General features: G+C 33.0%; 1 protein-coding gene across 2 annotated transcripts in view; it reads right to left on the bottom strand.

The window, feature by feature from the left end:
- CCSER1 (coiled-coil serine rich protein 1) overlaps window positions 1-16,435 on the bottom strand; it is a gene marked incomplete at its 3' end in the record, with an annotated part of 1,225,861 nt that overhangs the window by 642,640 nt on the left and 566,786 nt on the right. For both annotated transcript variants that reach the window (XM_080796962.1, XM_080796963.1), the window contains exon 8: window positions 11,175-11,252. In XM_080796962.1, the coding sequence (XP_080653088.1) occupies window positions 11,175-11,252 (78 nt within the window). The remainder of the gene's footprint in view (window positions 1-11,174; window positions 11,253-16,435) is intronic.

Here is a 16,435-nt window from a genome sequence, read left to right as displayed (position 1 = left end):
AGTCTTTGCTTTCCAAGGCTAACTTTGAAAGTAAATTCTCTGGATCTCTTAAGAGCTTCATCTTTGCATCTTCCTTTGGGATGCCTCTTGAAATCATTGTTAAACCATAAAAAGCCTTTATTGGTTTGAGCTTCTATGGAGATTAATATAAGATCCTACTTGTCAATGGTCAAATGATGGATACTTTGAACTAAAAAACAAGCAAAAAACACACACAAAAAAACTTCTATATTTGAAAAAAAAATTAGAGAGTTCTTTTTCTACCGAATTGTCTTATTGGTTTCTTTTTTTTTTTTTTTTGTCTTATTGGTTTCTATGGAAAAAACAAATTGAAAGGAAGACAAAAGAAGTATAATGGTTTGTATTATTAACTCCCTTCACAAGATGAAAATATGAAATTGGTTTGTTTTTGTTTTTTTTTTTTAACCTGCATCTTCATGATACTGCCAAATTTAGAGAACAGAAAAATCAGAGGACATTCACAACCCCACTCACAGCAACCCTGCTTGGTGACTGAGATTCTACCTTCCTGTGACTATACTATAGTTCTCAGACAAGCTGAAGGAATTTCACTCTGCCTAATTCAAGGACATGTCAGTGGGCTGTAAGTAGAAAGGAAATTTAATTTTTCTTTTGCCTTTGTTTAGTCATGCGCCCAAACTTTTTTATATTTTTGACAAACTTCCCCAAATCAAATTCTAAATGAAGTCCTCTTGACCTTTGAGATATTTCAGAAGGCCCTTGGAACATGTTAAAGAATCATTCTCCTTGGAAAAAGAGATCTTAAGCTAGTTAGTCTTATTTATACTATGTTAAGTTACATAGGAAGCATTGCCAAATTAGTGATGCTAAACCTTCTTAGCTTCTACCTGAATGGATATGTGTTGTTAATATTAGTGTTCCAGAAGTTCTATAAAATGTCAGAAATTTGGTATGTTCTGGTATAAAGTTTTCATTTGTAATTATAGTTATTATCTTGAAAAGCATGTCATGGGAATAACCACATTTCTTTGTCAATTATGTTGCCATGAACTCTCATCAGAACTTAACCCATAGCTATTTTTAAGTGTTTCTGTCATTTACAGATAATTATTGTTTAATTCTAATGCTTTACAAAAGTGCTTAATTCTTAAGAATTAAGAATCCTTAATCCTTTTGAAGAAAAGGACTCTGACAGGAGTGCCTGGATGTCTCAGTTGGTTAAGCATCTGTCTTTGGCTCAGGTCATGATCCTGGAGTTCTGGGAATGGAGTGCCATGTCTGAGGGGAATCTGCTTCTCTCTCTGCCCCTCCCCCTGCTAGTGCTCTAACAAAAAAATAAAATCTTAAAAAAAAAAAAAGAATAGAAAAGAGAAGGACTCTAACAGGTACTCTAGAATATAGATTTCTGATCATTTCAAGACCATAAAACTGAACTGGGTAGAACTGACAGAAAACCAAGTAGAACGAGAATAACTTAGAGATGAATAAACTCATGAAACTTAAAATACTTATGACTTTGTTTGAAACATTGTGATTCTTTAATATTTTGCTTTTTCTAGATTTAAGGAAACTTTTATCTTTTCCATTAAGCTAAGTATGAATTACAGCAGTTTGGTAAAGTATGCTTTTGTGAACAAAGATGAAACAATTACTTTTTCTCCCTAACTGATCCCTCTAGAATTTGAAACTCTTAGTGATTATTCTTATTTTCATGGCAATGTATTTATAGGCATAGGTTTAAGCAGAATCTGTTCTAAGAATGTGCTTCTACAACTGGACACATCGGTTGTATTACTAAAGCTTTGACTGGAATGTCATATTTGAGAATATGCATAGAATTAAACATAACCAGACAGCTTTAAGCAACTAAGTTTCACTTTATGGAGCCAATAAAACTCCTTGGAAAAGCAAGTTGGTACCTTGCTTACAGGGATCCCAGCAGTCTTACCAAAATCCTTAGGTTATCTTTGGGACCTCAAGAAGTGAGAAATTAACCAAATTAACCAAAGTCTCTAAGTACTGCAGGCAAAGTCTGATGGTAAGTCTTTGGTTTGGCTTCATAACCTCAAGGCAGGCTTTTTAAAAGTCCAATCTAAAATTCCCTACAAGGGGCACCTGGGTGGCTCAGTGGGTTAAAGCCTCTGCCTTCAGCTCAGGTCATGATCTCAGGGTCCTGGGATCGATCCCCGCATCTGGCTCTCTGCTCAGCGGGGGGCCTGCTTCCGCCTCTCTCTCTGCCTGCCTCTCTGCCTACTTGTGATCTCTGTCTGTCAAATAAATAAATAAAAAATCTTTAAAAAAAATAAAAAAAAATAAAATTCCCTACAAAATTTCCAGCCAATCAGGCCTAAAAAGAACTAATATATTCAATCACTATTCTTCCCACACTTTTGCAAATAATCAAGTCAAGTTTAGTAAGACTAAACTTATTTTGCAAACAAATTAGTCCTACTGTGATTATCTTTGGCAAAAATGAGGGTGATTGTAGAGAAAATTATGTTTCAGTAGTACACCTTTGTGAATATTAGAGGCGGGTCTAGTTTACTGTCTTGGGAATTTTGTTTTCTACCTGTAAACTGGACTGGATCCTGAATTCTAACAGTTTCCTCAAATATCTCACTATAACTCTTCAAACCATTTTCCAGTTTTCTCCCACCCTTCTAACTTGAAATGACTGAGAAGAAAAACTGCCCTTCTCCCAAAGCTCTGCAAACTGAATGTAAACAACTTGACATAAACTTAAGAGAAATCACCACAACAGCTCATATAGACAACCTCTGTCCCTGCTGATATGTCAGCCACTCAAAGTTCACCAACACCTGACATAATAGACACTCAAACTTTGAAAGATGATTTGAATCCGACATATAGTAATCTCCATTGGCTGCCCTGGTCTCACAAACTGGGTTATAGTGTGTGCTACCTGTTAAACCTATTTATCTTTTTTTATAGAAATGTGTCTTGTTAAATACCTGACTGCTAGCACAATACAGGACTAACTTTGGGAGCCCATCTACAAGACCACCTCCTAAAATGAGACAGAGCAGTTTAATTGAACTGACCTATTCTCAGAACTCAGCCATGGGTTCAGAGGAATCATGGAACAATCTATCAACTCAGGTTCTGGACTGTAAAACTTCTTGGGGAAGTTTCAAGGTGAAATTGAAGGGAAGTACAATATGCTTTGGTATAACTTGAACTGGTAATTCTTAAGAGGCTGCAGACACAGGATAGCTCTCAAGTAGAAGCAGAAGTTACCCTTTTGTAGAGGCCATTTATACTTATAAGGGAAATCCCCATTTGAGAGGGTGTCTCTCTTCCTGTGCTAGGAAAAGGAGATGACCAAAATCTCTAGAAACTCTAATCAAGAGAGAAGGCATAGACTTAAATTTGCATAATAACTTCACTCTTGTTAACTGTGTTCTTCTTGATAACCTTCCACAGCTGGCCTCTCCAACCCCCAACATCTTTCTTTCATCTCTACCTGGAGATGGTATTTAAGGTGATAACTTGGGCCATTTCAGAAGTCAGCTTAGTTTTCCTAGGTATCTCCTGCATATATAGGAGGTATACATATTACTGAACTTCTGTTTTTCTCCTGTTAATCTCTCTTTTATCACAGAGGTCTCAGTCAGGAAATTAGAAGGATGGAGGAAAAATTACTCCCTCCCCCCATCTCCAGCTCCCCCCAACCCCAACATACACACTAGGTATTCTCAAGTCCCAAAGCATGAGTCAATTGCTTGAGAAGCTTTTTGATGGAGCAAGACCATTATGATGGCTAATGATCTTTACAGATAGTATCCTTTTGTGCTGCTAAATCAAGTACAAGTAGGAGGGTTGTCAGAGAATAGTAAATCACACAGGAAAACTAAAGGAAAAAATAAATTAAATCTGATAGCCTAATGACACAAAGGCTCAACTGTATGAAAAAACAGAGTAAGTGGTATAGTGAAAAAAACACCCAAAAATCCAACACTGTCATACCTATGGAATGGCAAAATCTGTCATTACTGTTTCAGTTTAGAATATATAGTTTTACAATTTCTGCATATTGAAAAAGTAATGTTTCTAGATAATCAAAGTGATTTTTACTTTTATACCTTAATATTAATTTATCCTAACAAAGTTAGGTAATAAATAGGTATATAAATATGATTTGATATTAAAATGCAAATAACCATTTTAAACACTGTATTAGTGTACAGCAGGATTTATGTAAATAATTATATACACGCAAAGTTAATACATTTGCATCTAATCTTAACTTCTATAATAAGTACAAACAGTCAATAAAAGTAGATTCTGTTTTGCACCTATATCATGCATTTGTGTCTGTGTTCAGAGACTATGTGTTTTGATGGATGTCTGTGTATGTGTGCCTGTGTGTATAGTTTCAATACATTTGCATATATTTAAATAGTAAATAGTAAATTTGCTTATCCAGATTTTTCTTGAATGTAGACCACATTAAAGGAAAGCACTGCTTTCCTTAGACATGAATTAATATAAATCAACAAAGATATATGTTGACCAAGTACCTGAGCAAAGTTTTAGAACTTAAATTAATATAAATTACATTATCAAATGATCTATCACGACCCCTAATTTAGGAAATAAAGTTGGGGCTGAACCTGTTAAACCCCTAGGGTCTGCCTGGGCCTGCTTAGCCAGAGTGACTCCATGTTGCCTAGGTAGCCATTTTGTTGCCTAGGTAGCCATTTTGTTGTTGCCAAGTTGCCTAGGTAGCATCATCTTTTATCTTTAGCTGGAGGTTGTATTTAAGATGGTGATGTGGACCATTTCAGGGAGTTATTCAGTTTTCCTGGGTATTTCCCATTTATATAGGAGGTATACGTGTCACTAAGCTTGTTGTTCTGCTATTTATTTGTTTTTACAGATAGGTCTCATCCAAAAACCTAGAAGAGTAGAGGGAAAGTTATTTTTCCTCCCCACATAAGATATATAAAATTTGTATTTCTGTGTGTTCTTTTATTGTTTCATTTTGATGAATATTTTTACAACTATAAGCACTTTTTTTTTTAAATACCTATCCATGCTATTTTTCCCAAAGAATTTCAACTAGAATTCTCTTAACAAAAGGGTTATCAGTTAAGTCATATTGATTCTATGCAGTCAGAGCTGAAATAAAGATCTGGAGGCATTCCAGGAATGATCTGCCTCCCAGATAAAAATTCAGGATTTTAGAAGGAATCATTTAATGTAAAATTATAAAGAAAACTGCATGTTGGAACTCATGTTTTAGAATTACGGGTTATCTTTGCTGATTTTCATTTAATGCTTTGTTCTAAAAGGCACAAAGGGGCCAATTTGAAACATTTGTTAGATGTAATAAAATGATACAGAATAATGTAGAATAAAAATATGCACTTCTGTATTTGTTAATAAAACAATGTATACTGATTTGTTATAGGTCTTTAGGATTATAAAAATAACATGAGAGTCCTTTAGCTAATCTATTCATTTATTTTCTCACCAAGTAACTATTGAGTGCTTTTTACATTTGTTGGCTTTAGTGGCACACCTCTGATAAATGGAATGTGCTGATATACAATGAGGTCTAATTAGACATTTAAAGTACCTAAATTCACCTCTGCCTGAGCTGGGAGAAGAGTGGTACAGGGAGAGGAGAAGGTAGACAGAGCCTATGCAAAAAAAAGAGAGAGGAAAAGTGAATACAATTTACATGGTGTGGCTGATAGGACCTAGCTTTCTTCTCAGTGCTTCTGTTAAGTGGGTATGACAGGAGGAGCCTGAGTAGGCTGTTTCCACAGGTGGTCTGTATTCCCCTAGTGTGAATCTCTTGATGTCTAGGGTATAATGGTACAGAATGCATTTTTTCATACTACATGGCCTACAGCTGAAGCCAACTACTCTCACCCAGCACTGATGCAAAGATAAAGCAATTTTTTATTATTGACTGAGGGTCTTTGAGGGGTATTCAAGGAGCATATCACAGAAATATTTTTGACTAAATGTGATTTTTACCTTCAAGCCTCAAATCTCACCTTCAGACCAGCCTAGATCACCCTGTTTTTTTTTTTTATCATACCCTTGACCCTCACCCCTACATTCACAATTACCTCCCTGTGCAACTTTTCCTTTTTATATTGCACCTAGAACTTTCTGACATATTATATGCTTTCCTTATATTTATCATTTGTTATAAGTATGCTGTCAAAAAATGTAGGCTCCATGAGGAAACAGCTGTGGTTTGATTAAAGAATGTATCCTAAGTACCTAGGACAGAGCCTGGCTTCATGGGGCACTTAGTATTTGTTGAATAAATGCATGTATGGATTTTCAAAAGTGATGCCCTTAAAACCTCCCCACAGGATAAGCTGTGATTCTTCCACTAAGTATTAATAAGCACTTGTGGCAGCTGATCATATATCTTGTGTTTGTAATCAGTGTTTTTGTCTGAAACTTATCCTTAATGTAGTATGAAAAACTGTAGTTCAAAAGAAAACTTGGAATATATCAGTTTTTAAACTTGATTTTTTTAAATTTATAAAAACAAACAAATACTTGGTGTAAGTAAATATAAACAAATGAAGTATATGGGGAGAAGGCACTCATCTGCTAAATGCTGGGGCACACTGACATGATCAGAAGTACTGAGCTTATGAAAAATAACAGCAACGAATGGATCAAAAATAGATAGCTTTAACAAACTATGGATTATTAGCTACTGAACTAGAAAGCTTAATAGATAATTATTCAATTCTTACAATTAGCCTTAATCCATAGGCTGACATAATATAGTTGCATAGCACAATATACGCTCTTGCTCTATCTAATAGCTAATAAAACAATTATGGTAAAAACTAATCATTCTTGGGGCACCTGGGTGGCTCAGTCAGTTAAGCATCTGCCTTTGGTTCAGGTCATAAATCCACGGTCCTGGGATCGAGCACCAAGTCAGGCTCCCTGCTCATTGGTGAGCCTGCTTCTCCCTCACCTCTCCACTTGCACTCTCTCTCTCTCTCAAATAAATAAAATCTTTAAAACCAAACCCAACCAAAACTAATCATTCTTACTCCTTACATGATGAACTATTCTCATATTTGTTAGAATTCCTGTACACTATTAACTGTATTAGGAGGGCCTCCAAAATTAAATCTAAGTAGTATAGATTGAGAATATTGAGATAACTGCATTGAGTTTTTCCTTTAAAATATGTATCCATAATGCAACTAGTATTATTTTCCTAGCATATAAGTAGAAAACTTCATTTATAAAGCAAATTCCATCATTTGGAAACTATGTTAAAATCTGTGAAAAGTATATAGTGGTATGATCATACTTTTCTAAAGTGAGTTATGCTTCACTCACACATGACTCAGACAAAATATATGTGATGCCACAACCCAGTTTTAAGTAGCCAAATAAAACCATTAATGATATTAAGACTAATGTGCTTAAAAATATTTGATAAAATAATAACATCAAAACTCTTAAAGAAATATGAACAAAAACTGCAAGTTCAATACTAATAAACACTTATTAAACATAAGCATAAAATATATGCTGATTAGAGGAAGACTTCTCTAGAGACTCTGATTGTTCTGAGTCAAGTTCAGGCACTAACTGAAAATTGGCACTTAACATAAATCGACTACATTTAAAAAGATAACTTTCTATAGAACATCAAAAAGAAGTTAAACAAAACAAAATAAAACAAACCTCTCCATACAGATGCCCAGTTTAAAAAAAGTACCTGAATTTTTACCCTGTTAGAATATAAATCTTCACGTATTTTGGTTTTTCATTCCCAACTATTTAAACCAAAAATGTTATTTGCAGGAGTCCAAGTTCCTGCAAATATTTTGAACTATTATATTCAAAAAATAATCACAGATAGCTTATATTCTGTCCTGAAACATTTATTTATATAATTAATGTAATCAGAAAATATTTACCTTTTAGTGTAATCTTGCAATTGGCAACATTGTTACCTGACTATATCTATTCATCTTTTATCCTGTTTTAATAACACAAGTGACACCTAAGAAATTATTTTTGATCTTTCAATAAACTAAGCCAGTGTAGATAGAGGAAGGTGAAAGCGGTTGAATTGCCATTGATTACAGAAGATACATTCATCACTTATTTAACAATGTCCCTCACCATCACAGGAACCATTTTGTTTATAGGCCTTTGATGAGACACTCTGAATTTATTTTTAAATTATTTTTGTCCTATGCATTAGAAATCAAAGCATGCTATATATTAACATTAGTTTCAAGTCTCCTGATATGTCTATTACAAGAAAGAAGTAGTTTCTTTTATGAATCTTTGAATTTATTCACTGTAGTGGATTTTCAGAAATTTCTTTTAATATTTTTCATTATAATTCATGTCTTTCAATATTTCCTATTTTAAAGAAATTTAAAAATATTTCATATTTTAAGCAAAATGTATAGTAACAACTATCTTCCCAAGAAAATTATATTAACAGATACTGGTAGTCTCTTCTATTCTGACATTTGTATCAGTGAAACATGATCCATATTAATCTCTAAGGAACAATTTGTGGCTAATATTGACAGCTTTAGAAAGCAAGCAAGAGAGTATAAGTATCCTTCACAATGTACAAGATTTCTACAAGATTTTTCATATTTTCTCTGACAAATACTATTGCAAATTGTTAAGTTAGCTATTGTACATATGTGAATATATATGAAAAAACAAAATAATGCCAGACTATTTCCTGTGGAAAAATGTGAGCAAATATTTTAAGTCAAAGGATAATCAATTATTCTTAGTACATATGAGAAAGTGAAAAATTTATAGATACCAAAAAGTATAGAAACTATATCCCAGTCATAGAAAATAAAAATACATTGTCGATGAGTCATATATTCCCAACAGACACACAATGTATCACATTTAAAATGCTTCACCTATTTATAATTTGTTTTTCTTTAAATATTTCCTTCCCCAATGTTTTCCATACAAAATGCCCCAAAGTCTAGGGTAACAGTTACATCCAGTTAGTGCTATGAGGTTCTATATGCATATCTTTGGTAATTCCTTTCTGATTCTGATTATTATATCTTAGAATCTATCACCAGGAAATGTAAAATATGAAACCTTTAGAACAGATTATTATTGTATGTTAATGACTAAGTCCCACCAAACACCTATGCAAAGGGATCCTGAAAGAATTCACGATCAAAACTAAATAAATAAATAAAAAGAAAGGACTCACTATCAACCCATTAAATCCAACTTATTAAAATACATTAAATTCTCACTGTCAGATATGAAAAGAAGCTAGGAACAATGAAGATTTAATAAGGATTATCTATGTTCATGGATCTATTTTATAAATTTTTACTCAAATGTTTAGAGAACTATGTAATATTAATAAAAGAAACCTCACAGAAATAAGAACATAATGGGGCATCGAGAGGCAAATAGACAAGACACAGTTTAGTTATTTCCCCACAGGTACCACTCATCTCTTAGCAACTATTTCTCACTTGAAGTCACTAATAATGCTATAGATCTCACATTCTATCTTTATATTCAGTCCTTTAGAAATTTGGAACTGGGTCTCCCAACCATCATTTACTTATTGAGTAAAGTGGAATATTTGAGTACCAATACATATGTATTTTCCTCTTTCCTTGTTGAAGAATACAATACTTTTAATAATTAGACTTGCACAAACACCATGTAGTAGTGAACAAGTGACTTCGCTTTTCTGGAATTCAGTTAACTTATAATTTTGTTATGTTAGAATATGATTTAATGGAAACTATTAACTTATTAGTCTTATTGGACAACTGGCTTGCAGATTTAAAAAGATACAGGTTGTTATTTGTAAAATACAGACTGAGTCTATAACCTAGGTACTGATATACAAATAATATGTAACAAAAGACTTTAAACAGGGAAAAAACCTCCTTCAAAAGAGATAAATATTAAAATACTTATGGTAAATCCCCTTTGAACTTAGAAATCATTTCTATTTTAAAATATGAAACATTAATACCATTTAAATCATATATATAACACTGGTATTCAAGCAAGAACTACTGTAGTCACAATATTTATGTCTAGAATATTTAGGTGTCTATAATAAACATAAAATGAATGTAGCAGAAAAATTCAAAGGAAAAGCAAACTTTTAATGTTGTTTTTTAAATTAAAAAAATATATAAATAGCTGAAAACATTTGTGCTAGAATTCAAAACTTTAATTTACTTCCTAATAGAGACAAATAGTTTTATGTCAAATACAGCAACATAATTTGCAAGGAAACACAAAAGTAACATTTATATCTATGTTATTTAATTTAATGAGGACCTGCAGATAAACTTACATTTAATTATTATACACCTTCATAAAACAACTTAAAATCATCTCTTCTAATCTTACTTGTTAATAAAGTGCTAAAAATAATATTAATGTCTTTAAATAGAAGAGGGAGTTCTGACAAACGTTAGATGTAGGATGAAGAAGGTAATTCCTTTGTATTTTCATCAAAAGGAAGCTTAAAGTCATCAACTTAGGCAAAGTGAAAATCTCATAGCTTCATTTAAAAAAGACAGGAATTTAAATCAGTTATCCAAAATCATCCAGTGTTACTAGAAGCAATCTTGTATCAACACATGTTTACAATCCTATTTTGACAATTCAACAAGTATTTCACACTAAGAAAAAAAAAAATGCTAACTTTCAATTACTTTCTGCAGCTTGTACTGAGGCCCAAAAGCTAAAATAGTATTATAAATTTCTCTGCACAGTTGTGTTTCCTTTTATGTATCAGAATGTAAAAATGATGTGCCTGGCCCTTGGTGATTGTGAACATAACTTGATTAAACTGTTAATAAATAAATTAGTACTTTCTTAAAAATAAATTGTTTTAGTATTCTAATATGTATCTTCCACATGTCTGCAAATTCACTAATTCAAAAGACTATATGAGGAATGTAAGTTTAAAAAAAGAAGTAATAAGACATTGGTATGCTAGTCGGTGCCTGTAATTATCTTTTTCAGTTCCAGAAGGTATTTGGGGATTATTTAAGAGCAAAAGATGAATGGCGAGCCACTAAATCCTATTAAATCAATGCATGGACACAGCAGCAACAGAGGTAAATAAGCTGTGGAGGTCTGAATACCAATAAAGAAGATAAAAATGGTTTTATATAGCTACTTACATCATAGCCTAGAAGTTCAGTCTGTGTGGATTTATCTACTCTTGAAGCAAAAGCCTTCTGTAAATGCTGGACTTTTTCCTGCAGAATGGGAAAAAGAAAAAAAAAAAGAAACAACGTGTTGTTGGTAAGTCATGTGCTTCTACAATTATGTCCCTGCTTATTAAAATCTGATTACTGTATAATTCATGATTATCTGCATGTATACTTTGCTCTGTTGGTACTTTGCATATCAGCTTAAATATTCATAACTTTAATTTTCTAGTCATAAGGACTCCACCTTTGGCATCTGTTAGTACAGAAACCACTGAGATCCAACCACAGTTAAACATTAGAGAGCCAGGATTGCTTAAATACAAGACAAAATCCTTATACTACGTTTCTTGTTGGCTTTTTTTTTTTTTTGTCTCTTTGTTTCGTAAAATGAATTGATAGGATTTCATTGATCTAGTCTCAGAACATTTCCCCTTTAAAATCCAGAACACAATACTGCTCAGTAGATTCCATTTAGTTTCTTTTTAATTTCATTTTTTCCTTCTTAATCCCCTCTTGAAATCTCCACATTTAGGAATCTATATGAGATCTGACATTAATCAAATTCTGTCATAACTAGGTAAGGGAAGTAATACCTGAAGGAAGTTAGGGATTTCATACCTCAAATGCAAATGCATTTATTCTGGTCTACTAATTTCACTGAGCTTCTGGTTGGAGACTTCTATTTCATTCCTAGATGTCACTTAAAAGAGGATCTTGAACTTGGTTATCATGCAGTATGTTTACTGTGTGCCTGGCACATCTCAAAACACTGTATGTACATGATTGTACCTCAACTTGGGATTTTTACTACTATTATCACCATTTTTAAGAATAATAATTTAATTGAGAAATCTTGACAAATTTCCAAGTAAGTTCATGTGATTCTACTAGATTCTGCTTTTACGTTAACTTGCTTTCTGAGGGTTGCTGGAGGGAAGGGGGTCAGGGGGTGGGATAACTGGGTGCTGGATATTAAGGAGGGCATGTGATGTAATGCATACTGGGTAATATATAAGACTGATGAATCACAGGCTTGTACCTCTGAAACCAAAAATATATGTTAATTAACTGATTTAAATAAATGTTAAAAAAAATCATTACAGGAAATTCTACACATCAATACATAAAGACCACTAATATAACTTAAAAAAAAAACGCTAATTTCTTTTAAGTTTGAATGCTCAATAAAATAGTTGCATAATATGTTAATGATGAAAGCTGATTTAATTCATCTTTTTTCCAAGAATGAATGGTGGTCACCAAAATCCTCACTAAGAAGAACACTTTCCTACCTTCCCCTCCTCTACCTTCCCTCCTGCTTCCTTCCCCGGCCCATCCCTCTCTCTTGCCCTTAATTCTGCCTGAGATTTGCAAGTAATCAGAGCTGTTTAACAAACTACATACATAATTTAGGCAAACATATTTATAGGGTTTATTGAAATACAGAAAAAAAAACTGTTATGGACTATTAATGTCTCATACCTTCTAACTTTCCTATCACACAACTTCTAGTGATGGAGATTAGGTAATTCAGAAAGATGTCATGCAAGTGAGGTAAGATCTTAACTGCTGGAAAAGGATAAATGAAAATGTGGCCACATTTTGCAAACTCAGTTTAAAATGAGAAGTAACAAGTTGTGTTTATTTAGACTTATACTGGGCTGAGGAATAAGAGCAGGGAGAAGTAGTAATAAGCAAAGGAAGCAATAAAGTTTGCTATCATTGAAGGGCTGTTTAGAAAAATTTATCTGTTTTTGAAATAGGTTGGAGTAATAAGTATTGGAAAAGCAAGTTTTGTTATAAATCTCTAGATATATGAACATTTGCACATGAGTTAGAGACTATTCACTAATGCAAAAAGCAAGGAGGAAAGACAGCAAATGCTTCCATTGTGCTTTGCTCACAGTTCTATTTTCATGGGCTCCCATCCTGAAGATAGGAGTGGGAAGGATTGCTACACTCTGGTTCATTGGTCTGAGTTATAAGACTTAGATAATTCAATTTATGATAAACAAAAAAAATTCAAACAGCTTCAATAACCAACAGCCTAATCAAGGCAAAACAAACAAACCCTACATCAAGAATACTTTTAGAAGTTTTTTTTTTAAAAGGCATTTCTGATGGAATTCATTACTACTTCCATTTGCAGACATTCTCACAGCAACAAATATGTCATATTTGAATTATCTGTTACTTATGCACTTGTATGCTATATTCAAATGTGGAGAGTAAAATATGTTTCTAATAGACTTAGGTATAAATATTTAAGGATTAAATATTTTGTTTAGTGTAATAGTAGGAAGAAAACATATGAAAGTTTATGATAAATTTCTGTAACATACAATTAGAAAATTAAATAAAGTCTCTACAGCTGTTGGAAGATAATTCTCCATGGGTCTTTCGCATTTCTGTAAGACTGATGGCTATTTATGAATTGATAATTTTTTAAAAAAGATTTTATTTGTTTATTTGAGAGAGAGAAAGAGAGTGAGCACAAGCAGAGGGAGCAGCCGGCAGAGGGAGAGGAAGAAGCAGACTCCCTGCTGAGCAGGGAGCCCCCTGTAGGGCTCCATCTCAGGACCCTGAGATAATGACCTGGGCCAAAGGCAGACGCTTAACTGACTGAGCCACCCAGGCACCTAGGTACCCCTCTTTATGAATTGATAAATTTAACATGAGATAAAAAGAATACTATAATCAAATAGAGAATACACCACAAAAATAGCTATTATTAGACAGTGAACTTGCTAATAGTTGTTATTTATATAAAAATGAATATGTATTAGCTATATAAATATATATGTCAGAAGAACAGAAATAAAGCATCATATATATATATATTTTTTTAAGATTTTATTTATTTGACAGAGAGAAATCAGAGCTAGGCAGAGAGGCAGACAGAGAGAGGGGGAAGCAGGCTCCTGCTGAGCAGAGAGCCCGATGCGGGGCTCGATCCCAGGACCCTGAGACCATGACCCGAGCCGAAGGCAGAAGCTTAAACCACTGAGCCACCCAGGCGCCCCAGCATCATATATTTTTAATTTCACATTGATTTGATATAATGAAAGTTTTTATTTAAATTATTGATTTCAGTATAAACAGACATTTCACTTTCATGATGTAAATATTTATATTTCTTAGTTCAACTATAATTTTTATTAAATACATATTATAGGTATTGCTCAGGGTACAGGGGACAAAAAGGGGGGAAAAAGGCATGTCACTTCTGATGTATAAGTTTGTCAAAATACTAAGTTGTAACCCTAAGACTAATGTAATATTGTGTATCAACTATACTAGAAAAAAAAAGTCCTATCTCAATTTTAAAAAAAGGTATAGTCTCTTTTATAAAGAAACTTCTACTATGAAAGGCAGAGATATTAAAAACAAATTTAATGTATAAAGTAAAGGGACTACAGAGATGCCTGGAGATGTGTGTGTGCGGGGGTGTGTACTCTTGAGTTGCAGAAGAAACATACAGGAGAGTTAAATAGCTGAAATGCAGAAGCTACTGCCACCCTAGCTAAGACTAGAAAAATGAATTATTATAAGTCACCTTGGAGTGGAAGGGATGAGGGCCCTTTCTTAGGCAAGAACATTTACAAATATTTAGAAGTCAGAGAGACCCTGACAAAGATAAACACAAACAGCTACTAGTTCAAACCTGCCTAATGGGAGGCTTTGAAAGGAACAATAGGGAGGAATAAGACTACAGTGCTAAATCAAGTCTGTGCCAGAAAGTATAGAATTTACACATATGATTTGATTTAATGTGTTTCTCTTTTGATATTTTTCTATGTTAACAAACATTGTAATATCTTCTTCTAACCTCTCCCAAAGGGATTGAGGAGAAGTGAAACAACTCAACTTCTGATAGATAAATTTTATAAATAAATCTATACCTCTGACAAAATATTTGTTTTTACATTTTTCATTCCAAGCAATGACAGTATCAATACTTAACAAAACACACCCCATTTTTTTTCTCATTAAAATGAATAAAACCTATAATGCTTAGAATAAACACAAAGAAAAAAGACTAGGAGATTCTGTAAAAAAACAAACAACTATATGTATACATATATGTGACCAAATTATGGGATGAGAAAGAGAAATTTCATTATTTATATTTGGTGTTATTTTACATCTCTGCCAGATCTTGGTCCTGAATATGTGGAGGTTTAAATATTATACAGTACTGCTATATGAAAAATAAATATATATGATAGTTTTTCTCTACAAGTTTCCAAGTAATTTTATCTGACATTGGAGTAATTTAATAACATCTGTATAATATGTCAGCTACCATAAATAAATGCATATAAACCAAAGATAATACATATAATTTACAAACTTACCAATAATACTCAATTATATTCACATTCTCTCTCATTCTGTAATCTTTACTACAACTATTACTAACAATAATAGATGACATTTATAGAACGTAGTTACACGCCATGCACCATACCATGTAATATACGTGAATCCGCTCAAGAACATACAATGTCTATGTCCCTTTTTGAAGCAGGAAATTGATACTTAGTAAACTGAAATCAGTTGCTAAAGGTCACACAAACTAGTAAGTAGAACACCCAAGATGAAAACCCTCCTGTCTCCAAACTCTGATGTCCTTCCTTTATTCTATAAAGATACTCAGACTCTGAAAAAACCTACAAGCAGTACTGCTGCTTACATATTGGGTATTACATCCCAAATTATGACAATATAACTGTTCTTTATGTTCATCCTGTGTATATTCTGCGGACTCTATTAAGTCATTCTTCTTTGCTGTGAAAACAATTTGAGATTGCTTAGGAATCTTTATTTTCTGTAAAAGCTGAAATTCCATAGAATACCCATACTAGAAATATGCAATGCCAGCACTGCATTCTGAAGTATAAGTTAGGAATAAGACAATAAAGTTACTATACGGTTATAACACAAAATTGGAAACAAAATGTGAGAAAGCAAACAAAAACTAAATGTTGAAAGGCATGAAATCCTTATGATAGCAAGGATATCATCAGTCAGTTCAAGCAGAGTAATCTAAAAATAACTCTGCTTAAGCTGTTAGAATGTTTTCTGGCGTGTGTGTTTGTGTTTTGTGCACTGGGTAGTTGTAGATTCTGCCTCCACAATATATGTTGTTCATGTAAAATGATTAGTTCCTAATTTCTTAAATAATTCTTAAATTTAATTTTTAGCAATCAAGAACATAACATGGT

The sequence above is a fragment of the Martes martes genome (assembly GCF_963455335.1).
Source record: "Martes martes genome assembly, chromosome: 2".
Lineage (NCBI taxonomy): Eukaryota > Metazoa > Chordata > Mammalia > Carnivora > Mustelidae > Martes > Martes martes.
The sequence above is the reverse complement of the archived record's forward strand: the minus strand, read 5'-3'. Positions and strand labels throughout refer to the sequence as shown.